This window comes from Bufo gargarizans, chromosome 1, assembly GCF_014858855.1.
Source record: "Bufo gargarizans isolate SCDJY-AF-19 chromosome 1, ASM1485885v1, whole genome shotgun sequence".
In the NCBI taxonomy this organism is placed as follows: Eukaryota; Metazoa; Chordata; class Amphibia; order Anura; family Bufonidae; genus Bufo; species Bufo gargarizans.
In genome coordinates, this window is record NC_058080.1 from 647,179,857 (window position 1) to 647,207,065 (window position 27,209).

General features: G+C 46.6%; 1 protein-coding gene across 1 annotated transcript in view; it reads right to left on the reverse strand.

Moving 5' to 3' along the window:
* The window catches only part of LOC122935664 (ras GTPase-activating protein 1-like), a 52,151-nt gene extending 25,341 nt beyond the window's left edge, over positions 1 to 26,810 (reverse strand). Inside the window, exon 1 of the mRNA XM_044291483.1 lies at positions 26,374 to 26,810. Coding sequence (XP_044147418.1) covers positions 26,374 to 26,609 — 236 coding nt within the window. The 5' untranslated portion in view covers positions 26,610 to 26,810. The remainder of the gene's footprint in view (positions 1 to 26,373) is intronic.
* Positions 26,811 to 27,209: the final 399 nt, after the last annotated feature.

Here is a 27,209-nt window from a genome sequence, read left to right on the forward strand (position 1 = left end):
TTATTTGCACACCATCACACACACCATCACCTATGTGTAGGCCTATCATATTCTTATGAACGTATATACTTTATATATATATTTTTAATATTTATTTTATTAATATATATATATTTATTTTTTCGGGTGGGAAACCCCTATGCCGTCATGGAGGATTCATGAAAAGGGAATTACCGGTACGTAATTTGGTTTTTCCCTTTCATCCTCCATGACGGCATACCATGAGATATAACATATTAACAACCTAGGGGGGGGGATTATAGCCTGAAGGACTTTCCTCCCAAAGGCTAGATCTTGACCTGCCTTAACATGGATTCTGTAATGTTTGATAAAAGTATTTGGGCTAGACCAAGTGGCCGCCCTACAGATTTGCTCTAGTGAAGCGTTAGCCCTCTCTGCCCAAGAGGCAGAAACTGATCTCGTAGAATGGGCTGTAAAGGCTTCAGGAGGTGATTTCCCTAGCACTTTATATGAATCTGAGATCGCTGTTTTAATCAATCTGGAAATAGTATTTTTTGTCGCTCTCTGCCCTTTATTTGTGCCAAGAAACTGAACAAACAAGGAGTCAGTCTTTCTGAAAGCCTTCGTGGCCTCTAAATATATAAGCACTGCTCTCCGCACATCCAATTTATGAAACCTCTCCTCCCCTTCTGTTTTCGGGTTGTCACAAAACGAGGGAACCAATATTTCTTCTTGCCTGTGGAAATTAGACACAACTTTGGGAAGGAAGGAGTTATCCAATTTAAACGTAATTCTATCTGAAGAAATAACACAGAAAGGTTCATTAATTTTCAGGGCCTGGATTTCACTAACCCTGCGGGCTAATGTAATTGCTACTAAGAACAGGGTTTTCAGTGTTATATATTTTACAGAGACCGATGATGAGGGTTCAAAGGGGCTTTCTATTAAGCCCGATAAACTACATTAAGATCCCAGGGGGGAGTCATAGCTTTCAATGACGGTCTCAGTCTATCTGCCCCTTTAAGGAATCTGACAACCCAAGAATGATTGGCAATTTTTTTCATCAAAAACTGCACTAAGGGCCGATATGTGAACCCTCAGAGTATTGGGACGAAGACCTTTCTCCAGCCCAGATTGTAAGAATCCTAGAACTGAAAGGACTGAACATTTTTCAGGGGATACTTTCTCTTTTATACACCAGGTATTAAAGGCTCTCCAACTTTATTATAGATCTTTGAGGTTGTCTCCTTTCTACTAGCCGACATAGTATTGATGACAGGATCTGTCAGGCCCTTAGCTTTTAAGATAAACCTTTCAGGTTCCAAGCTGCCAAATGCAGCTTTTCCACCTCGGGATGGAGAAGTGGACCCTGCGACAACAAATCCTGATCCCAAGGAAGGATCCATGGACTTTGGATGGACATGATCTTCAAAAGAGGAAACCATGATTTTTTGGGCCATAAGGGGGCTATCAAAATAACATGAGCCCTGTCTTGCCTTATCTTCTTTATCACTCGAGACATTAGTTGCAGGGGGGAAGGCATAAGCTAGATGGAAATTCAATTTTATTGAAAAAGCATCTATGCCTTCGCTTTTGTCTCTTGGATTGAGGGAAAGGAAACGACCTACTTTTGCGTTTGTGGCTGATGCCAAGAGGTCTATTTGGGGAACCCCCCACTTTTGGGTTATTTGGAGAAAAACTTCTTCCTTCAAACTCCATTCTGTTCGACATATTTTGACCCTGCTTAGGAAGTCTGCTTTTACATTTAAGCTTCCTTTTAAATGGACTGCTGAAAGGGATCTTATATTTCCTTCTGCCCAGGAAAAAAAAATTTTTTTCTGTTATTTGGCTCAGACATTGGCTTCTTGTTCCACCTTGATGGTTTAAATACGCTACCACTGTTGTGTTGTCTGATCTTATTTGGACATCTTTTCCTTCTATGTATTGACTCGCCACTTTTATAGTCTCCCAAACTGCCATCAATTCCTTTTGGTTTGAGGACCAAGTCTTCTGGTGGTCTGCCAGGCCCCTTGGAAATAGTGATGAGAGTAATGCACTCCCCACCCCCAAGGACTTGCATCTGTAGTGATGAACACCTGTTCCTCCGAATTCCATGGAATTCCCTGGCATAGGTGACTTACTTGTTTCCACCACAGAAGACTCTGGTTTAACGTAAAGGGAATCAGAACTGTTTGTTCCAATGAACTTTGGTTTCTGTCCCAGCCGGCTAATATCCACTGTTGCTGAGTTCGAGAGTGGAACTGAGCCCACTTTACTGCAGGGATGCAAGAGGTCAAGGTCCCTTGTAGTCTCATAGCTTCTCGTATCGAACAAGATGGATGACTCTGAAACCTTGAGACCTTTTCTACCACTCCAGAGACTTTTTGCTCTGTAAGAGACGTCCTCTGACGAGTGGTGTCCAGGGAGAGACCCAAGAAAATTATTTCCTGGGACGGGACTGGCTTTGATTTTTCCCAATTTATTAGCCATCCTGCTAGATACAGCGTCTGGCAGGTCACTAAGAGATTGTTCCCCAGTGACTGTTTTGACTCGCCTACTATCAGTAGGTCGTCTAGATACGGAATAATCAGGATGTTCCTCCTTCTCAAGTGGGCCACCAGCACCAGCATCACCTCTGTGAAGACCCTGGGGGCCGAGGTTATCCCAAAAGGGTAATACCTGGAACTGAAAGTGGAGCAGATCTTTCCCCAAATAAACCGCTATCTGCAGGAATTTTTTGGGACTGTTTGCATACCGGAATATGGTAGTATGCGTCTCTTAAGTCTAGGGAGGCTAAGAAGTCTCCCTTTTCCAGCAGATTCACTGTTGATCTTATTGTTTCCATTTTGAATTTGTTGTACGGTATGAACTTGTTTAAGTTTTTTTAGGTTTATTATTAACCGAAATTTCCCGTCTTTTTTTTTTTTTTTTTTTTTTACTAGAAAAACGGTTGAATAATATCCCTGACCTTTTTGAGAATAGGGAACCGGAATTATGGCTTTTTGAGCCAGTAGCTTCCGAATCCCTTCTTCCATATTTGTTTGGAGAACAGCTTTTTTTTTTTTTTTTTTTGAATGGGAGTTACCCTGAAAATATTTGAGGGAGGAGGAAGACTGAAAACTATTTTGTAGCCTTCTGATATTGTATTTAAGACCCAAGGGTTTGTTGACTTTGCTTGAAAGGGGGTCCCTTTTTTTAACCCTCCGAAAGGGAAATTTCCTTTTCCCGGAATCTCTGGGAAAGGTCTACTTTGAATCGGAAGCCTTTTCTAGGATGGACTCTTAATCTTCTCCAAACAACAAATTACCATGAAAAGGTAAGGTACATAACTTTAATTTTGAACTGACCTCACCTGACCAAGACTTTAACCAGAGGGACCTTCTTGCCACGACCGCTAACCCAGATGCCTTTGCAGCTATCCTGACAGATTCCGCAGTGGAATCTGATAGGAAATCCACAGCTTTAATTAAGAGCGGAAAGGAATCTTTTAGATCACCATATGTATTTCCGCTTTTCAGTCAGGATTCTAACTGCGTGAGCCATTTCTTTAGTGATCTGGATACTGAAGTTGCAGCTAGGTTTGGTTTGAACAGGGCCGCACAAGCTTCCCATGTCTTTTTGAGGGTCTGATCAGTCTTTTTATCCATGGGGTCCCTTAATGATCCCATGTCTTCAAATGGTAAGGCGTTTGGACCCTTCACTAATTTAGATAGGGAAACGTCTATCTTAGGACAGGTAGTTAAAAGAGCTTCATCTTCACTAGAAAAGGGGAGCCGTCGCCTTATTGTCTTAGGAATGAATAGTTTCCTATCCGGGGATCTCTATACCCTTTTAATTAGATCGTGCATGTTTTTATGTACCGGAAAGCCTCGGTTAGACCTCTGCTCAAATCCACTGAACATCTCGTCATGGACTGGTCTACAGATTTTTTCTGAATCCGAACCAGAATCTTCAGCCTGATTCTGAATCCCCCTCGCTGGTCCCTGCGCCTGTTTGGAGCAGGAAGGGATTAATGAGGTATCTGACATAGCAGCCCTGATTTCTTCCCTAATTGTGTTTTTAAGTTCTTCTTTTAGGGACGGAACTAAATCCTTAGAAATGTTGTCAGTGCATTTTTTACACACTTTCCTAGTAGAGGAATCAGAAAGTTTTAACAGAACAGAGACTGCACTTTTTTGCCCTCTGACTAGATTTTGCTTTCTGAGCACTCTCTTTCTCTGACACACATACAGAAAGAAAGAAAATACATAAGGGTTAACTTAACAGAATATACTGCCTTTACCCTTGTCCTGGCGACATTACTCACTGGTATGGATCCCTGAGTGGTCTCCATATTTCACCTGGATCCAGCATGATTTTAGGGTAAGAAGCCAGCTCACTGTTCCCCCTTAAATAGCTTTACCTTAAGACCTCAGATCAGAGGACGACCTCCGTCATAATCCTGCGCGATTTTGAATCTCCCGCCGCCGCCGGCATGCGATCCACCGCCCGGAAGTGCTCTCAGGCCCCATACCGGAAGTAAGCCTGTGGAACGCTTCGTGGAACGCATGGAGCGCGTCCACTTCCGGTGACGACACTGTGAGCGCCGGCCATGCCGGATCGCAGTGTGGAGTTTAGCAACCGACCGGAGGGACTCCCTGAGTGTCCGGCCCCACGTGGACCTGTCTGCCCGCGCTAGCAGCAGGTAAGAGACAGGTCTTTCAGAGCCCGTTTTCCCCAACTAGGGTCCGGACTCTGCTGCCTCCTCACATGGTAATCCTCTTCTTTCTTCATGGTCGGCGACCATAAGGGAAAACCTATCTCCTACCTGGAGGGACAGGAAGACACTGAGGAGGAGCCGGAGGAGGGTCAAATTTATACTTCCTGTCCCGTACCTGGTTGGAGGCGGGTCATCTCTCATGGTATGCCGTCATGGAGGATGAAAGGGAAAAAATATATAGAAATGTAGTTTTATTTGAAAAATTTTACAACTGAAAGTGAAAAATGTATTTTTTTGCCAAAAATTCGGTAAATTTCGACTAATAACAAAAAAGTAAATGTCAGCAGCAATGAAATACCACCGAGCAATAAACCATGAAAGTAGTGTAGTGCAGAATTGTAAAAAGTGGTCTGGTCGTTAAGGGGGTTTAAGCTAGGGGGGCTGAGGTGGTTAAAAAGGGTTTTCTGCGATTTTACTACTGATGACTAGGGATGAGCGAACTCGAACTGTATAGTTCGGGTTCGTACCGAATTTTGGGGTGTCCGTGACACGGACCCGAACCCGGACATTTTCGTAAAAGTCCGGGTTCGGGTTCGGTGTTCGTCGCTTTCTTCGCGCTTTTGTGACGCTTTCTTGGCGCTTTTTGAAAGGCTGCAAAGCAGCCAATCAACAAGCGTCATACTACTTGCCCCAAGAGGCCATCACAGCCATGCCTACTATTGGCATGGCTGTGATTGGCCAGAGCACCATGTGACCCAGCCTCTATTTAAGCTGGAGTCACATAGCGCCGCCCGTCACTCTGCTCTGATTAGCGTAGGGAGAGGTTGCGGCTGCGACAGTAGGGCGAGATTAGGCAGATTAACTCCTCCAAAGGACTTGATTAACTGATCGATCTGCAGCTGTGGATCATTGAGCTGCTGATCCTCAATTGCTCACTGTTTTTAGGCTGCACAGACCGTTTGTCAGTCTCATTTTTCTGGGGTGATCGGCGGCCATTTTGTGTCTTGTGGTGCGCCAGCACAAGCTGCGACCAAGTGCATTTAACCCTCAATGGTGTGGTTGTTTTTTGGCTAAAGCCTACATCAGGGTGAAGCTGTCACACCAAGTGCATTTAACCAGCAATAGTCTGTTCATTTTTTGGCCATATACAAAATCAGGGGCAAGCTGCGCCTGTCACCAAGTGCATTTAACCCTCAATGGTGTGGTTGTTTTTTGGCTAAAGCCTACATCAGGGTGAAGCTGTCACACCAAGTGCATTTAACCAGCAATAGTCTGTTCATTTTTTGGCCATATACAAAATCAGGGGCAAGCTGCGCCTGTCACCAAGTGCATTTAACCCTCAATGGTGTGGTTGTTTTTTGGCTAAAGCCTACATCAGGGTGAAGCTGTCACACCAAGTGCATTTAACCAGCAATAGTCTGTTCATTTTTTGGCCATATCCCAGTCTAATTCTGTCACTAAATCCATACCGGTCACCCAGCGCCTAAATACTAGGCCTCAAATTTATATCCAGCTAAATCTGTCCCTAGTGCTGTAGCTGGGCGAGTTATTTAGTGTCCGTTCAAGCACATTTCTTGTTCTGGGTTGAAATACAATTCCCAATTTAGCAATTTCATAATTTAGTGGTTCCTGCTATATCAGAGCTCTTTGAAATCTATCCCAAAAAGGGTATATAATATTGAAGGTGCACATAGGGTCATTCAGAGTAACTTCACACACACCCGCTACTGTGTATTTCCAAGTCTAATTCTGTCACTAAATCCATACCGGTGACCCAGCGCCTAAATACTAGGCCTCAAATTTAATTCCCTCTAAATCTCTCGTTACCCACCGCTGTACTGTTGTTGCTGGGCAAGATATTTAGTGTCCGTCAAAGCACATTTTTTGTTCTGGGTTGAAGTACAATTCCCAATTTAGCAATTTCATAATTTAGTGGTTTCTGCTATATCAGAGCTATTTGAAATCTATCCCAAAAAGGGTATATAATATTGAAGGTGCACATAGGGTCATTCAGAATAACTTCACACACACCCGCTACTGTGTATTTCCAAGTCTAATTCTGTCACTAAACCCATACCTGTCACCCAGCGCCTAAATACTAGGCCTCAAATTTAAATCCCTCTAAATCTCTCGTTACCGTTGTCCTGTTGTAGCTGGGAAAGTTATTTAGTGCCCGTCAAAGCACATTTTTTGTTCTGGGTTGAAGTACAATTCCCAATTTAGCAATTTCATAATTTAGTGGTTCCTGCTATATCAGAGCTATTTGAAATCTATCCCAAAAAGGGTATATAATATTGAAGGTGCACATAGGGTCATTCAGAATAACTTCACACACACCCGCTACTGTGTATTTCCAAGTCTAATTCTGTCACTAAATCCATACCGGTGACCCAGCGCCTAAATACTAGGCCTCAAATTTAATTCCCTCTAAATCTCTCGTTACCCACCGCTGTACTGTTGTTGCTGGGCAAGATATTTAGTGTCCGTCAAAGCACATTTTTTGTTCTGGGTTGAAGTACAATTCCCAATTTAGCAATTTCATAATTTAGTGGTTTCTGCTATATCAGAGCTATTTGAAATCTATCCCTAAAAGGGTATATAATATTGAAGGTGCACATAGGGTCATTCAGAATAACTTCACACACACCCGCTACTGTGTATTTCCAAGTCTAATTCTGTCACTAAACCCATACCTGTCACCCAGCGCCTAAATACTAGGCCTCAAATTTATATCCAGCTAAATCTGTCCCTAGTGCTGTAGCTGGGCGAGTTATTTAGTGTCCGTTCAAGCACATTTCTTGTTCTGGGTTGAAATACAATTCTCAATTTAGCAATTTCATAATTTAGTGGTTCCTGCTATATCAGAGCTCTTTGAAATCTATCCCAAAAAGGGTATATAATATTGAAGGTGCACATAGGGTCATTCAGAGTAACTTCACACACACCCGCTACTGTGTATTTCCAAGTCTAATTCTGTCACTAAATCCATACCGGTGACCCAGCGCCTAAATACTAGGCCTCAAATTTAATTCCCTCTAAATCTCTCGTTACCCACCGCTGTACTGTTGTTGCTGGGCAAGATATTTAGTGTCCGTCAAAGCACATTTTTTGTTCTGGGTTGAAGTACAATTCCCAATTTAGCAATTTCATAATTTAGTGGTTTCTGCTATATCAGAGCTATTTGAAATCTATCCCAAAAAGGGTATATAATATTGAAGGTGCACATAGGGTCATTCAGAATAACTTCACACACACCCGCTACTGTGTATTTCCAAGTCTAATTCTGTCACTAAACCCATACCTGTCACCCAGCGCCTAAATACTAGGCCTCAAATTTAAATCCCTCTAAATCTCTCGTTACCGTTGTCCTGTTGTAGCTGGGAAAGTTATTTAGTGCCCGTCAAAGCACATTTTTTGTTCTGGGTTGAAGTACAATTCCCAATTTAGCAATTTCATAATTTAGTGGTTCCTGCTATATCAGAGCTATTTGAAATCTATCCCAAAAAGGGTATATAATATTGAAGGTGCACATAGGGTCATTCAGAATAACTTCACACACACCCGCTACTGTGTATTTCCAAGTCTAATTCTGTCACTAAATCCATACCGGTGACCCAGCGCCTAAATACTAGGCCTCAAATTTAATTCCCTCTAAATCTCTCGTTACCCACCGCTGTACTGTTGTTGCTGGGCAAGATATTTAGTGTCCGTCAAAGCACATTTTTTGTTCTGGGTTGAAGTACAATTCCCAATTTAGCAATTTCATAATTTAGTGGTTTCTGCTATATCAGAGCTATTTGAAATCTATCCCTAAAAGGGTATATAATATTGAAGGTGCACATAGGGTCATTCAGAATAACTTCACACACACCCGCTACTGTGTATTTCCAAGTCTAATTCTGTCACTAAACCCATACCTGTCACCCAGCGCCTAAATACTAGGCCTCAAATTTAAATCCCTCTAAATCTCTCGTTACCGTTGTCCTGTTGTAGCTGGGAAAGTTATTTAGTGCCCGTCAAAGCACATTTTTTGTTCTGGGTTGAAGTACAATTCCCAATTTAGCAATTTCATAATTTAGTGGTTCCTGCTATATCAGAGCTATTTGAAATCTATCCCAAAAAGGGTATATAATATTGAAGGTGCACATAGGGTCATTCAGAATAACTTCACACACACGCTTCTGTGCATTTCCAAGTCTAATTCTGTCACTAAATCCATACCGGTGACCCAGCGCCTAAATACTAGGCCTCAAATTTAATTCCCTCTAAATCTCTCGTTACCCACCGCTGTACTGTTGTTGCTGGGCAAGATATTTAGTGTCCGTCAAAGCACATTTTTTGTTCTGGGTTGAAGTACAATTCCCAATTTAGCAATTTCATAATTTAGTGGTTTCTGCTATATCAGAGCTATTTGAAATCTATCCCTAAAAGGGTATATAATATTGAAGGTGCACATAGGGTCATTCAGAATAACTTCACACACACCCGCTACTGTGTATTTCCAAGTCTAATTCTGTCACTAAATCCATACCGGTGACCCAGCGCCTAAATACTAGGCCTCAAATTTAATTCCCTCTAAATCTCTCGTTACCCACCGGTGTACTGTTGTTGCTGGGCAAGATATTTAGTGTCCGTCAAAGCACATTTTTTGTTCTGGGTTGAAGTACAATTCCCAATTTAGCAATTTCATAATTTAGTGGTTTCTGCTATATCAGAGCTATTTGAAATCTATCCCTAAAAGGGTATATAATATTGAAGGTGCACATAGGGTCATTCAGAATAACTTCACACACACCCGCTACTGTGTATTTCCAAGTCTAATTCTGTCACTAAACCCATACCTGTCACCCAGCGCCTAAATACTAGGCCTCAAATTTAAATCCCTCTAAATCTCTCGTTACCGTTGTCCTGTTGTAGCTGGGAAAGTTATTTAGTGCCCGTCAAAGCACATTTTTTGTTCTGGGTTGAAGTACAATTCCCAATTTAGCAATTTCATAATTTAGTGGTTCCTGCTATATCAGAGCTATTTGAAATCTATCCCAAAAAGGGTATATAATATTGAAGGTGCACATAGGGTCATTCAGAATAACTTCACACACACGCTTCTGTGCATTTCCAAGTCTAATTCTGTCACTAAATCCATACCGGTGACCCAGCGCCTAAATACTAGGCCTCAAATTTAATTCCCTCTAAATCTCTCGTTACCCACCGCTGTACTGTTGTTGCTGGGCAAGATATTTAGTGTCCGTCAAAGCACATTTTTTGTTCTGGGTTGAAGTACAATTCCCAATTTAGCAATTTCATAATTTAGTGGTTTCTGCTATATCAGAGCTATTTGAAATCTATCCCTAAAAGGGTATATAATATTGAAGGTGCACATAGGGTCATTCAGAATAACTTCACACACACCCGCTACTGTGTATTTCCAAGTCTAATTCTGTCACTAAATCCATACCGGTGACCCAGCGCCTAAATACTAGGCCTCAAATTTAATTCCCTCTAAATCTCTCGTTACCCACCGGTGTACTGTTGTTGCTGGGCAAGATATTTAGTGTCCGTCAAAGCACATTTTTTGTTCTGGGTTGAAGTACAATTCCCAATTTAGCAATTTCATAATTTAGTGGTTTCTGCTATATCAGAGCTATTTGAAATCTATCCCTAAAAGGGTATATAATATTGAAGGTGCACATAGGGTCATTCAGAATAACTTCACACACACGCTTCTGTGCATTTCCAAGTCTAATTCTGTCACTAAATCCATACCGGTGACCCAGCGCCTAAATACTAGGCCTCAAATTTAAATCCCTCTAAATCTCTCGTTACCCACCACTGTACTGTTGTTGCTGGGCAAGATATTTAGTGTCCGTCAAAGCACATTTTTTGTTCTGGGTTGAAGTACAATTCCCAATTTAGCAATTTCATAATTTAGTGGTTTCTGCTATATCAGAGCTATTTGAAATCTATCCCTAAAAGGGTATATAATATTGAAGGTGCACATAGGGTCATTCAGAATAACTTCACACACACGCTTCTGTGCATTTCCAAGTCTAATTCTGTCACTAAATCCATACCGGTGACCCAGCGCCTAAATACTAGGCCTCAAATTTAAATCCCTCTAAATCTCTCGTTACCCACCGCTGTACTGTTGTTGCTGGGCAAGATATTTAGTGTCCGTCAAAGCACATTTTTTGTTCTGGGTTGAAGTACAATTCCCAATTTAGCAATTTCATAATTTAGTGGTTTCTGCTATATCAGAGCTATTTGAAATCTATCCCTAAAAGGGTATATAATATTGAAGGTGCACATAGGGTCATTCAGAATAACTTCACACACACGCTTCTGTGCATTTCCAAGTCTAATTCTGTCACTAAATCCATACCGGTGACCCAGCGCCTAAATACTAGGCCTCAAATTTAAATCCCTCTAAATCTCTCGTTACCCACCGCTGTACTGTTGTTGCTGGGCAAGATATTTAGTGTCCGTCAAAGCACATTTTTTGTTCTGGGTTGAAGTACAATTCCCAATTTAGCAATTTCATAATTTAGTGGTTCCTGCTATATCAGAGCTATTTGAAATCTATCCCAAAAAGGGTATATAATATTGAAGGTGCACATTGGGTCATTCAGAATAACTTCACACACACCCGCTACTGTGTATTTTCAAGTCTAATTCTGTCACTAAACCCATACCTGTCACCCAGCGCCTAAATACTAGGCCTCAAATTTAAATCCCTCTAAATCTCTCGTTACCCACCGCTGTACTGTTGTTGCTGGGCAAGATATTTAGTGTCCGTCAAAGCACATTTTTTGTTCTGGGTTGAAGTACAATTCCCAATTTAGCAATTTCATAATTTAGTGGTTTCTGCTATATCAGAGCTATTTGAAATCTATCCCTAAAAGGGTATATAATATTGAAGGTGCACATAGGGTCATTCAGAATAACTTCACACACACGCTTCTGTGCATTTCCAAGTCTAATTCTGTCACTAAATCCATACCGGTGACCCAGCGCCTAAATACTAGGCCTCAAATTTAAATCCCTCTAAATCTCTCGTTACCCACCGCTGTACTGTTGTTGCTGGGCAAGATATTTAGTGTCCGTCAAAGCACATTTTTTGTTCTGGGTTGAAGTACAATTCCCAATTTAGCAATTTCATAATTTAGTGGTTTCTGCTATATCAGAGCTATTTGAAATCTATCCCTAAAAGGGTATATAATATTGAAGGTGCACATAGGGTCATTCAGAATAACTTCACACACACGCTTCTGTGCATTTCCAAGTCTAATTCTGTCACTAAATCCATACCGGTCACCCAGCGCCTAAATACTAGGCCTCAAATTTATATCCCGCTGATTTTGAATACAATACATTGGGCCAAATAATATATTTGTTGTTGTGGTGAACCATAACAATGAGAAAAACATCTAGTAAGGGACGCGGACGTGGACATGGTCGTGGTGGTGTTAGTGGACCCTCTGGTGCTGGGAGAGGACGTGGCCGTTCTGCCACATCCACACGTCCTAGTGTACCAACTACCTCAGGTCCCAGTAGCCGCCAGAATTTACAGCGATATATGGTGGGGCCCAATGCCGTTCTAAGGATGGTAAGGCCTGAGCAGGTACAGGCATTAGTCAATTGGGTGGCCGACAGTGGATCCAGCACGTTCACATTATCTCCCACCCAGTCTTCTGCAGAAAGCGCACAGATGGCGCCTGAAAACCAACCCCATCAGTCTGTCACATCACCCCCATGCATACCAGGGAAACTGTCTCAGCCTCAAGTTATGCAGCAGTCTCTTATGCTGTTTGAAGACTCCGCTGGCAGGGTTTCCCAAGGGCATCCACCTAGCCCTTCCCCAGCGGTGAAAGACATAGAATGCACTGACGCACAACCACTTATGTTTCCTGATGATGAGGACATGGGAATACCACCTCAGCATGTCTCTGATGATGACGAAACACAGGTGCCAACTGCTGCGTCTTTCTGCAGTGTGCAGACTGAACAGGAGGTCAGGGATCAAGACTGGGTGGAAGACGATGCAGGGGACGATGAGGTCCTAGACCCCACATGGAATGAAGGTCGTGCCACTGACTTTCACAGTTCGGAGGAAGAGGCAGTGGTGAGACCGAGCCAACAGCGTAGCAAAAGAGGGAGCAGTGGGCAAAAGCAGAACACCCGCCGCCAAGAGACTCCGCCTGCTACTGACCGCCGCCATCTGGGACCGAGCACCCCAAAGGCAGCTTCAAGGAGTTCCCTGGCATGGCACTTCTTCAAACAATGTGCTGACGACAAGACCCGAGTGGTTTGCACGCTGTGCCATCAGAGCCTGAAGCGAGGCATTAACGTTCTGAACCTGAGCACAACCTGCATGACCAGGCACCTGCATGCAAAGCATGAACTGCAGTGGAGTAAACACCTTAAAACCAAGGAAGTCACTCAGGCTCCCCCTGCTACCTCTTCTGCTGCTGCCGCCTCGGCCTATTCTGCTGCTGCCGCCTCGGCCTCTTCCTCCGCCTCTGGAGGAACGTTGGCACCTGCCGCCCAGCAAACAGGGGATGTACCACCAACACCACCACCACCACCTCCGTCACCAAGCGTCTCAACCATGTCACACGCCAGCGTTCAGCTCTCCATCTCACAAACATTTGATAGAAAGCGTAAATTCCCACCTAGCCACCCTCGATCCCTGGCCCTGAATGCCAGCATTTCTAAACTACTGGCCTATGAAATGCTGTCATTTAGGCTGGTGGACACAGACAGCTTCAAACAGCTCATGTCGCTTGCTGTCCCACAGTATGTTGTTCCCAGCCGGCACTACTTCTCCAAGAGAGCCGTGCCTTCCCTGCACAACCAAGTATCCGATAAAATCAAGTGTGCACTGCGCAACGCCATCTGTAGCAAGGTCCACCTAACCACAGATACGTGGACCAGTAAGCACGGCCAGGGACGCTATATCTCCCTAACTGCACACTGGGTAAATGTAGTGGCAGCTGGGCCCCAGGCGGAGAGCTGTTTGGCGCACGTCCTGCCGCCGCCAAGGATCGCAGGGCAACATTCTTTGCCTCCTGTTGCCACCTCCTCCTTCTCGGCTTCCTCCTCCTCTTCTTCCACCTGCTCATCCAGTCAGCCACACACCTTCACCACCAACTTCAGCACAGCCCGGGGTAAACGTCAGCAGGCCATTCTGAAACTCATATGTTTGGGGGACAGGCCCCACACCGCACAGGAGTTGTGGCGGGGTATTGAACAACAGACCGACGAGTGGTTGCTGCCGGTGAGCCTCAAGCCCGGCCTGGTGGTGTGTGATAATGGGCGAAATCTCGTTGCAGCTCTGGGACTAGCCAATTTGACGCACATCCCTTGCTTGGCGCATGTGCTGAATTTGGTGGTGCAGAAGTTCATTCACAACTACCCCGACATGTCAGAGCTGCTGCATAAAGTGCGGGCCGTCTGTTCGCGCTTCCGGCGTTCACATCCTGCCGCTGCTCGCCTGTCTGCGCTACAGCGTAACTTCGGCCTTCCCGCTCACCGCCTCATATGCGACGTGCCCACCAGGTGGAACTCCACCTTGCACATGCTGGACAGACTGTGCGAGCAGCAGCAGGCCATAGTGGAGTTTCAGCTGCAGCACGCACGGGTCAGTCGCACTACAGAACAGCACCACTTCACCACCAATGACTGGGCCTCCATGCGAGACCTGTGTGCCCTGTTGCGCTGTTTCGAGTACTCCACCAACATGGCCAGTGGCGATGACACCGTTATCAGCGTTACAATACCACTTCTATGTCTCCTTGAGAAAACACTTAGGGCGATGATGGAACAGGAGGTGGCCCAGGAGGAGGAGGAGGAGGATGAGGAAGAGGGGTCATTTTTAGCACTTTCAGGCCAGTCTCTTCGAAGTGACTCAGAGGGAGGTTTTTTGCAACAGCAGAGGCCAGGTACAAATGTGGCCAGCCAGGGCCCACTACTGGAGGACGAGGAGGACGAGGATGAGGAGGAGGTGGAGGAGGATGAGGATGAAGCATGGTCACAGCGGGGTGGCACCCAACGCAGCTCGGGTCCATCACTGGTGCGTGGCTGGGGGGAAAGGCAGGACGATGACGATACGCCTCCCACAGAGGACAGCTTGTCCTTACCCCTGGGCAGCCTGGCACACATGAGCGACTACATGCTGCAGTGCCTGCGCAACGACAGCAGAGTTGCCCACATTTTAACCTGTGCGGACTACTGGGTTGCCACCCTGCTGGATCCACGCTACAAAGACAATGTGCCCACCTTACTTCCTGCACTGGAGCGTGATAGGAAGATGCGCGAGTACAAGCGCACGTTGGTAGACGCGCTACTGAGAGCATTCCCAAATGTCACAGGGGAACAAGTGGAAGCCCAAGGCCAAGGCAGAGGAGGAGCAAGAGGTCGCCAAGGCAGCTGTGTCACGGCCAGCTCCTCTGAGGGCAGGGTTAGCATGGCAGAGATGTGGAAAACTTTTGTCAACACGCCACAGCTAACTGCACCACCACCTGATACGCAACGTGTTAGCAGGAGGCAACATTTCACTAACATGGTGGAACAGTACGTGTGCACACCCCTCCACGTACTGACTGATGGTTCGGCCCCATTCAACTTCTGGGTCTCTAAATTGTCCACGTGGCCAGAGCTAGCCTTTTATGCCTTGGAGGTGCTGGCCTGCCCGGCAGCCAGCGTTTTGTCTGAACGTGTATTCAGCACGGCAGGGGGCGTCATTACAGACAAACGCAGCCGCCTGTCTACAGCCAATGTGGACAAGCTGACGTTCATAAAAATGAACCAGGCATGGATCCCACAGGACCTGTCCGTCCCTTGTCCAGATTAGACATTAACTACCTCCCCATAACCATATATTATTGGACTCCAGGGCACTTCCTCATTCAATCCTATTTTTATTTTCATTTTACCATTATATTGCGATGCTACCCGAAGTTGAATGAACCTCTCCTCTGCCTGTGTGCTAGGCCTAAATATATGCCAATGGACTGTTGCAGTGGTGGCTGACATGAAGCCTGATTCTCTGCTATGACATGCAGACTAATTCTCTGCTGACATGAAGCCAGATTGTCTGTTACGGGACCTCTCTCCTCTGCCTGGGTGCTGGGCCTAAATTTATGACCATGGACTGTTGCAGTGGTGGCTGACGTGAAGCCTGATTCTCTGCTATGACATGCAGACTGATTCTCTGCTGACATGAAGCCAGATCGTCTGTTACGGGACCTCTCTGCTCTGCCTGTGTGCTAGGCCTAAATATATGCCAATGGACTGTTGCAGTGGTGGGTGACGTGAAGCCTCATTCTCTGCTATGACATGCAGACTGATTCTCTGCTGACATGAAGCCAGATTGTCTGTTACGGGACCTCTCTGCTCTGCCTGTGTGCTAGGCCTAAATATATGCCAATGGACTGTTGCAGTGGTGGGTGACGTGAAGCCTCATTCTCTGCTATGACATGCAGACTGATTCTCTGCTGTCATGAAGCCAGATTGTCTGTTACGGGACCTCTCTGCTCTGCCTGTGTGCTAGGCCTAAATATATGCCAATGGACTGTTGCAGTGGTGGGTGACGTGAAGCCTCATTCTCTGCTATGACATGCAGACTGATTCTCTGCTGACATGAAGCCAGATTGTCTGTTACGGGACCTCTCTGCTCTGCCTGTGTGCTAGGCCTAAATATATGCCAATGGACTGTTGCAGTGGTGGGTGACGTGAAGCCTCATTCTCTGCTATGACATGCAGACTGATTCTCTGCTGTCATGAAGCCAGATTGTCTGTTACGGGACCTCTCTGCTCTGCCTGTGTGCTAGGCCTAAATATATGCCAATGGACTGTTGCAGTGGTGGGTGACGTGAAGCCTCATTCTCTGCTATGACATGCAGACTGATTCTCTGCTGACATGAAGCCAGATTGTCTGTTACGGGACCTCTCTGCTCTGCCTGTGTGCTAGGCCTAAATATATGCCAATGGACTGTTGCAGTGGTGGGTGACGTGAAGCCTCATTCTCTGCTATGACATGCAGACTGATTCTCTGCTGACATGAAGCCAGATCCTCTGTTACGGGAGCTCTCTCCTCTGCCTGGGTGCTGGGCCTAAATTTATGACAATTGACTGTTGCAGTGGTGGGTGACGTGAAGCCTGATTCTCTGCTATGATATGAAGACTGATTCTCTGCTGACATGAAGCCAGATTGTCTGTTACGGGACCTTTCTCCTCTGCCTGGGTTCTGGGCCTAAATTTATGAAAATTGACTCTTACAGTGGTGGGTGACGTGAAGCCTGATTCTAGGCTATGATATGAAGACTGATTCTCTGCTGACATGAAGCCAGATTGTCTGTTACGGGACCTTTCTCCTCTGCCTGGGTTCTGGGCCTAAATTTATGAAAATTGACTCTTACAGTGGTGGGTGACGTGAAGCCTGATTCTCTGCTATGATATGAAGACTGATTCTCTGCTGACATGAAGCCAGATTCTCTGTTACGGGACCTCTCTCCTCTGCCTGGGTGCTGGGCCTAAATTTATGACAATGGACTGTTGCAGTGGTGGCTGACGTGAAGCCTGATTCTCTGCTATGACATGCAGACTGATTCTCTGCTGTCATGAAGCCAGATTGTCTGTTACGGGACCTCTCTGCTCTGCCTGTGTGCTAGGCCTAAATATATGCCAATGGACTGTTGCAGTGGTGGCTGACGTGAAGCCTCATTCTCTGCTATGACATGCAGACTAATTCTCTGCTGACATGAAGCCAGATTGTCTGTTACGGGACCTCTCTCCTCTGCCTGGGTGCTGGGCCTAAATTTATGACAATGGACTGTTGCAGTGGTGGCTGACGTGAAGCCTGATTCTCTGCTATGACATGCAGACTAATTCTCTGCTGACATGAAGCCAGATTGTCTGTTACGGGACCTCTCTCCTCTGCCTGGGTGCTGGGCCTAAATATATGCCAATGGACTGTTGCAGTGGTGGCTGACGTGAAGCCTCATTCTCTGCTATGACATGCAGACTAATTCTCTGCTGTCATGAAGCCAGATTGTCTGTTACGGGACCTCTCTGCTCTGCCTGTGTGCTAGGCCTAAATATATGCCAATGGACTGTTGCAGTGGTGGGTGACGTGAAGCCTCATTCTCTGCTATGACATGCAGACTGATTCTCTGCTGACATGAAGCCAGATTGTCTGTTACGGGACCTCTCTGCTCTGCCTGTGTGCTAGGCCTAAATATATGCCAATGGACTGTTGCAGTGGTGGGTGACGTGAAGCCTCATTTCTCTGCTATGACATGCAGACTGATTCTCTGCTGACATGAAGCCAGATTCTCTGTTACGGGACCTCTCTCCTCTGCCTGTGTGTGTGCTGGGCCTAAATATATGCCAATGGACTGTTGCAGTGGTGGCTGACGTGAAGCCTCATTCTCTGCTATGACATGCAGACTAATTCTCTGCTGACATGAAGACAGATTCTCTGTTACGGGACCTCCCTCCTCTGCCTGGGTGCTGGGCCTAAATATATGCCAATGGACTGTTGCAGTGGTGGCTGACGTGAAGCCTCATTCTCTGCTATGACATGCAGACTGATTCTCTGCTGACATGAAGCCAGATTCTCTGTTACGGGACCTCTCTCCTCTGCCTGTGTGTGTGCTGGGCCTAAATATATGCCAATGGACTGTTGCAGTGGTGGCTGACGTGAAGCCTCATTCTCTGCTATGACATGCAGACTGATTCTCTGCTGACATGAAGCCAGATTCTCTGTTACGGGACCTCTCTCCTCTGCCTGTGTGTGTGCTGGGCCTAAATATATGCCAATGGACTGTTGCAGTGGTGGCTGACGTGAAGCCTCATTCTCTGCTATGACATGCAGACTAATTCTCTGCTGTCATGAAGCCAGATTGTCTGTTACGGGACCTCTCTGCTCTGCCTGTGTGCTAGGCCTAAATATATGCCAATGGACTGTTGCAGTGGTGGGTGACGTGAAGCCTCATTCTCTGCTATGACATGCAGACTGATTCTCTGCTGACATGAAGCCAGATTGTCTGTTACGGGACCTCTCTGCTCTGCCTGTGTGCTAGGCCTAAATATATGCCAATGGACTGTTGCAGTGGTGGGTGACGTGAAGCCTCATTCTCTGCTATGACATGCAGACTGATTCTCTGCTGACATGAAGCCAGATTCTCTGTTACGGGACCTCTCTCCTCTGCCTGTGTGTGTGCTGGGCCTAAATATATGCCAATGGACTGTTGCAGTGGTGGCTGACGTGAAGCCTCATTCTCTGCTATGACATGCAGACTAATTCTCTGCTGACATGAAGACAGATTCTCTGTTACGGGACCTCCCTCCTCTGCCTGGGTGCTGGGCCTAAATATATGCCAATGGACTGTTGCAGTGGTGGCTGACGTGAAGCCTCATTCTCTGCTATGACATGCAGACTGATTCTCTGCTGACATGAAGCCAGATTCTCTGTTACGGGACCTCTCTCCTCTGCCTGTGTGTGTGCTGGGCCTAAATATATGCCAATGGACTGTTGCAGTGGTGGCTGACGTGAAGCCTCATTCTCTGCTATGACATGCAGACTGATTCTCTGCTGACATGAAGCCAGATTCTCTGTTACGGGACCTCTCTCCTCTGCCTGTGTGTGTGCTGGGCCTAAATATATGCCAATGGACTGTTGCAGTGGTGGCTGACGTGAAGCCTCATTCTCTGCTATGACATGCAGACTAATTCTCTGCTGACATGAAGACAGATTCTCTGTTACGGGACCTCCCTCCTCTGCCTGGGTGCTGGGCCTAAATATATGCCAATGGACTGTTGCAGTGGTGGCTGACGTGAAGCCTCATTCTCTGCTATGACATGCAGACTAATTCTCTGCTGACATGAAGACAGATTCTCTGTTACGGGACCTCTCTCCTCTGCCTGGGTGCCGGGGCCTAAATATCTGAGAATGGACTGTTCCAGTGGTGGGTGACGGGAAGCCAGATTCTCTGCTATGGAACCTCTCTCCAATTGATTTTGGTTAATTTTTATTTATTTAATTTTTATTTAATTCATTTCCCTATCCACATTTGTTTGCAGGGGATTTACCTACATGTTGCTGCCTTTTGCAGCCCTCTAGCTCTTTCCTGGGCTGTTTTACAGCCTTTTTAGTGCCGAAAAGTTCGGGTCCCCATTGACTTCAATGGGGTTCGGGTTCGGGACGAAGTTCGGATCGGGTTCGGATCCCGAACCCGAACATTTCCGGGATGTTCGGCCGAACTTCTCGAACCCGAACATCCAGGTGTTCGCTCAACTCTACTGATGACCTATCCTCAAGGTAGATCATCTGTATATAAAAATCAGTGGGGGTCCAACACCCAGGACCGCCACTGATCAGCTGCACTCCTGCTCACCAAGCACAGTAGCGTACACTGTATACTGGCTGCGCTTGGTATCACAGCTCAGTCACATTCCCTTCTATGTGACTGAGCTGCACTTAAGCCACATGTTCAATGAATGTGTCGTCACTGGCGCCTTCTCAAACAGCTGATCGGACCTCCACCGATCAGATACTGATGACCCATCCAGAGCATAGCCATAGTCCTTCATTTATAGGCTAATTGAATAGGAACACCTAGAAAACTTCAAGTGATTGACCAAGTATAACCTACTAGTCATGCTCGGTCAGAGATCACACAACCAAGGTGGTGCCCCCTTTATTTTGGGTTCTGCAGCAGACTATATGTTGGGACAGGATGACATTAATACTGGGTGGTCTCTCTCCTTGCTGCAATACAGTCTGCCAGGCTAACAGACATACAGATGCTGGAGATCCGGTGGTATGTACCTCCAGGCTATTTCAGCCTCCTAGACCTGTAGTTCAGCAAAGGTGGTTGTTGACTGCTGTGAGTAGAAGATCTGTCTCCTCATCCAGTCCTAGACATTATAGATGGAGAAGATATCTGGCGATGGAACTGGCTAGGGCAGATGTTGAATACCCCGAAATGCATGTTGTGTAGTGCGAGCAGTATCCGGATGGGTTTTATCTTCTTGAAACACTATGGGCGGTTTGGCTATAGACCATACAGGAAACAGTTTCCTGGTGGGCCGATGCTCATGGGGCCACGCATGCCCTCTTGATGGCCGCAGGCCAGGTACATAATGATCTGATGCTCAATGGCCACAGGTGCCCTAGTGATACTGTGGTTGGGGAGGAAGTATTTTGTGCTGCCCTGTGGTATTTGGCTGTGCTGAGGCGGTATTCTGTGCTGCACTATGGTACTGCAGGCCCCGTCTACTTCTGTTGTACCTGTCTACTTGTTTTGTCCCATCTTCTGTCAAATTGGACCAGCCTAAAACGTGGTGCCACTTTTAGTTTTTTTTTCCAGGGCCACTTCAAGTTCCCAATCCGCCCCTGTGAAACCCCACGCCCCCCCCCCCCCGGGTGTGATGTCCATATTAGGAGACGTTCACATTTCCGTTTTTCACCGACGTGTGCTAACCACAATTTCTGCAGACAGCAAATGTACATGTAGACATTCATTTTAATATGTTTGTTCATATATCAGTATTTCTGTACTAACCGTGGGTCACTGAAAAAGTCACGGAGACGTGCACTACTTTAGTCCGTGATGCGGGACAAACGCCCACTGAAGTCTATGGGTCCTTGAAAATCACGACATGGGTGGCATCTGTGCTTGGTCTGTTTTTCACCCACCACTGGTAGGAGATGCTCTGGAAATTAATTCTCAGCAGAGCAGTTTCTGTGGAATACAGATGACACACGGAGGGCAAAAAAAAAAAAAAAAGGCACGGACCAAAACATGGACTAATTTTTTCCATAGATGTAACAGACATGGAAAGTGGAATGGGGCCTTACCCGGACTGACTGCATCATACAGGGCACAGGACAATGGACCTGCAATCAGGCAGAAATGGACTCCATGGTAGATTAGTGTGACGCAGTAAGTTCAGGTCGGACCAGGAAATGACACGGACCAGTTTTCCCAGACCGCAATCGCCCATGTGACGTCAGCCATATAGTATCTTCCTAAACAGTCCCAGACAGTAATAGGACTAGGGCTGCACAGCGCTAATCATAGTGAAGCGGTGGTTCTACCCCTAGGAAACCCCCCCAAGTGGTACCTTGGAACCAAACCAGAGGTTACAAGGTTTTTTTACAGTAATAATTCTAGAAGTTATTACCCTCATCGGAGCCAATACATTCTAATACCGTACAGAGTGGGAATTTCACACTGTATTACAACAACGTTTTTAGTGAATCCATTTCAGATGTACCATCCAAGTCGATTCGCTCATCCCTAATGTTTATGTTTTCAGTAGGAAGAGGAGACTAAAGCCGCTCGTTTCTCTGGTAGCAGCTTTTCAGAGAACAAGAAAAATAAAAAATAATAATATGTTATAATCCAACATGCCCAATCCGAAATCAGCCTTCGAGTATGAAGGCCCCATACACATTAGATAATCGGCGGGTCCCACCAAGGGTATATGCACAAAGCGGTGTACTCTGTGTATTTTCATGTTTTCACTGTATTTCCGGACCAGAATCCACCTGTTACTTGCAGATTTTGTGGCGAACTTGCACCAGATCTCACTCTCTGCGCTGCAAACTGGGAGCTCTGCAGTGAAACTCTGCATCACAGCTCCATAACCGCACAGATTTTGAAAGTCTAATCTACTTTGCTGGTACTGTATTACGCGGCAGATTTTCTGCACCATGTGCATATACCCAGTTGAGATTAAAAGGGAGTCTGTCACCTCCATATGGCCATATACAGTGCTTACATGGCTCTGTAGCACACCTACACAGGATTGTAACAGTACCTTTGTCTTTAGACCAGCACCAGCACCAGCACCAGCAGGAAAAACGAAGTTTAATTCATATGCAAATGAGAACTCACAAGTGCCTAGGGGCAGCATTCAGCATGTAGGTGCCCAGGCTGCTCTGCCTTCTTTTCACTTTGCTCCTCCCCAACCTCTGCCTTTGCCCGCCCTCCAAGTCTCTTGCCTCATCGATAGGTCTGGACTTGGAGGGCGGGCAAAGCCAGAGGCTGGGGAGGAGTAAAGTGAAAGAAGGCAGAGCAGCCTGGGCACCTACACACTGAACGCCGCCCCTGGGCACTTGCGAGTGCTCATTTGCATATGAATTAAACTTAGTTAATTCCTGCTGGTGCAAGTCTAAAGACAAAGGTACTGTTACAATCCTGTATAGGTGTGCTACAGAGCCATGTAAGCACTGTATATGGCCATATGGAGGTGACAGACTCCCTTTAAAGCAAGCAAGAATGGAAGTGAATGGAAGGGAAGCCAGCAGGTTGATCATTTGTGGGTCTGCAGTCTCCTCACTGCAGGAGACGGGCTTTTTATGGAGTCCGTCTAGCTTCCTCTCCTGCAGCGAGCGCCTCACACTCCTTATTCTAGTGCTTGGGTCTCAGCGCTCAGACCCACAACAATTGGGATATATTTCTGAAATCAAAACTTTGCACAATTCAATAGTACCAGTGAATATAAGAAACTTTGTAATCCATTTTATCAGAGAAAAATTCCTCAAGCAGCTTGTTCCTCCAGCCCTCTCCTTAGACTACCTGTATGGGGATGAAATGTATTATGGGATATGCCCTGAATTACCGTATTTTCCGCCCCATAAGACACTTTTTCCGCCCAAAGTGGGTGGAAAATGCCCCTGCTTCTTATGAGGCTAATACTAATGAAGCGCTTCCAGTATGAAAGCGCTTCATTAGTACCGGAGGACCGGGAAGCGGTGAAGGCTCTGTACTCACCGCTTGCTGGTCCTCGGCTCGGCTATCGGCTGTGCAGGGCTGCGCACAGTGTGAAGTCGCTCTGTGAACTCACACTGTGCGCCGCTATACATAGCCGACAGCAGGATGAAGAGGATCGCAATGGTGAGGAGCGGTGGCGTCCAGGAGCAGGAGAGGTAAGTTTTTTTTTTTTTTTTATTTGCACTGGGGGCTGATGGCTGACTGATAGACGGCTGACATATGGGGGCTTGATCTGAGGCATTGGGGTCTGATCTGAGGCCTGATTGCTGGTCTGACCTGAGGTGTAATGGAAAAAAAATTTTTTTATTGTTCTCTAAAACCTAGGTGCGTCTTATGGGCCGATGCGTCTTATAGGGTGAAAAATAAGATAGTCCTCTGGATTCCTTTTCAGCAAAAGGAAAAACAATAAAAGCGGCCTACAAATGCCAGGCCTCTTCCAGAGGGGCAAGTCTGTGTTCTGGAAGGGGTATACATACACGTTTTTAAAAGGACTGTATAAGGACAGTTCACATGCGCCCCATTTTTCCCACAGCTCCCTTCGTGTGATCGAATAACTTGAAGGAGAGATGGACACAGATAAAGCATGCTCAAATTTTCTCGCCATGGAACGATGGTCCGTGCATATAACTGCTCATATGCAGGTGCCCATTCAATAATTTTCGTTCAGTAGATTTAGCAAAAAACGTACTTTTAAGATATGCTAATATTAGCCAATTTCAAAAATCGCACGCCTGTGTTGATTCGGTGCAGGCGCTCTGAGATAAGGAGGCTCGCCTCCTCAGCACTCCCTCAGTGCGCCTGCGCCGATGACGTCACCGAAAGAGAAGACGTCATCGCAGAATCAACACAGGCGCGCGATTTTTGAAATGCTGACAGAGCCGGCCGGAGGGGAAGGAGATCGCGGCTGGCCCTGTCCATCAACAGAAGGAGGGGGCGGTTTTCTGCGGCTGCTACCAGCAAGTAGACGCCCTACTTGCTGGTAGACCGGTAATTAGAATATCATAAAAGTTAGTTTTTTGCTAAATCTACTGAACGAAAATGATTAATAACATAATGCATCGCAATATCGCAGAATAGGGATTATTAGTACACACACAAAAAATAATTAGTTTAGTGGGGTGACAGAAGCCCTTTAACCTGAGATGAGTGCTGTCCCCGACTCATCTCACATACAGGACTCATCTCAGGTTATTTGCATATGTATCAAATCGGTTTTTTTGGGGTATTGCGGATGTGCTAGCGGCCATCTAGCAACCCATGGCCTCAGCTATATACCCAAAATCCAGGTGACAGGTTCCCTTTAAGGAAGATTTAATGGGGACAAGCTGATCGTTGCTGATACACCTTCCGCACAACCTAGCCCTATAGGGGCATTATCTTTAGTACTTGTGTCCGTGCCCTCAGCCCAGGGACACCGCTGCTGCCATCGGGAGACTCCAAAGCGGGGTGACCACAGCTCTGTTCCCACGTCCATCAAGTTTCTTACTTTTCTTCTCCGTCTCAGCAGTCAGAATCCTTATATGATTGATGCCAATAGCAACCAGAGGACCCCACTGACTTAAAATGGGGTCTGTCATTTTGACAGAATATCGCTGCATGGTGTGCCTTCTTCCAATCCAATATAATGGGGTATAAACAAGCCCACCTTCATTACCTGGGCATAAAGAGACATTCCTACAGGACATCCCTTAGGCTACTTTGACACTTGCGTTCGGAGCGGATCCGTCTGGTATCTGCACAGATGGATCCGCTCCTATAATGCAAACGCTTAGATCCGTTCAGAACGGATCCGTTTGCATTACCATGAACAAAAAAAAAAAAAAAAAAAAATTTATTTTTTTGTTCATGATAGTGCAAACGGATCCGTTTTGACTTTACATTGAAAGTCAATGGGGGACGGATCCGTTTGAAAATTGAGCCATATAGTGTCAATTTCAAACGGATCCGTCCCCATTGACTTACATTGTCTGGTGTCTGCCTGCTGAGCGGAGGACAAAACGGTGCCAGACTGATGCATTCTGAGCGGATCCGCATCCACTCAGAATGCATTGGGGCTGTACGGATCCGTTCGGGGCCGCTTGTGAGAGCCTTCAAACGGAACTCACAAGCGGAGCCCCGAACGCAAGTGTGAAAGTACCCTTACACTGCAGGGACCAGTCTGGACATGAAATAAGAACTTCCACTTGACTCCTGGGACAAACGCGGCCATCACCAACTTAGCGGAGACCTAAAGTCCCACAATCCCCGGACACTATTCAGAGACTGGAAGCCTTTCTGATGCCATCAATTTCTGGTAATTGAGTCATCGGGGTGCATCCTGTCTAACCCCCGGCTGAGGGGAGCAGTACCCCAATATTTATAGCACCTCTGGCTCATAGAGAAGTGTCCTAAGAGGGACTGTCCATAAAACAAAGGATGCGGAACGCTCCCATATACACTGTATATAATGTCCTAGGAGCTGCCGGTAATCTGATCAGTCATCACCTTTAGAGAACACAGGGAGGGCTCCATGTGTGGCAGGCGCCGCCGCACCTCCACCTTGACAGAGCCACCATTTTAGCAGGTTTCCCCACCAAACCTGTCACTTCCAGGACAGATTGGTCAGCACCAGGATGCATCTCCATCAGAGTGTCATCGGCTATAATAGAACCCCCTGTGTGCCATGTTGGGAGTGATGGTCCGTGACCTGTACTGCCTTCCATGCACATACAGCACACCATGCCCATACATGCCATTCACTCCTGACATGTGCCCCTTATACTGAGAGGACGGGCAGCTCACCACAGGCATCAGTGCATCCCTGACCAGGGGACTACAACCCCCAGCATGCCCTCTCAGGCGGAGGAATGTGGAGAGCATGGCAGGCCAGGGCTGGGTGTGGAGGAGGGTGTGCCCGGGGAGAGCACAGGGGCAGCACACCGGGGTACTTACTGGTTGGTGGGGGGCGCACTGAGAGGAATCTCCACCTCCTCCTCTTCATACTCCGGCCCGTCCAGGGAGTCCGCTTCTTCCACAGGGCCCAGCCCCAGGCCCTCGAAGGCTAATGGCAGCGGGGGCAGCGGAGGGAAGCTCTCCTGAGGCTGGGACAGCAGCGGGGCACTAGTGGCCAGCGTCGCCGCTTCCCCGCCTCCTGTCATTAGCCCCAGCGAGCCATAAGTCGCTGACATCCCGAGGCCACTAGCAGCAGCCCGGCCACGGAAGTGAAGGGGTGTATGCCGCCGTCTGCCTCCTACGGAAGCCGCGGCCTGTCAGCCCGGTGGCCGCACACTCTGCCGTCCGCGCTCCGGCCACCTCCCCGTCACTCTCTGCCCGTCGGCGGCACACCAAACTGACTATGGAGGAGGAGGGGGCGGGGCCGCAAGCGTCTCTCATCGGCCCCGCCCCCAACATTACGTCATCAGGCGCAGGGACGCTCCCCATATATCAGCGGCGCGCAGGGTGGAAGGACAAGATTTTTTTTTTTTTTTTTTAATTATTATTCAATAATAACATCTTTATTGAAAAGAGAAGACAAACACGACATGCGGATCCCCTATCGTGTCATTAGGATTGGAGCTGCTCCCTGCTCGTCACAGCTAGCCATGGCTACGTTCTATGCATTATAACATGTGGAGATTAAATACATGTCATTCTTTCTAGGATAGGAAAGTTGTAGTTTTCCGGTTTGCTTTCTGCATCAATTCATCCTGGTTTTCAAGATCTCTGCTTGCTGTCATACAGTGGGAATCCACATAGCCTACAAGAGGGTTTTCAGGGAGTTAAAAGGG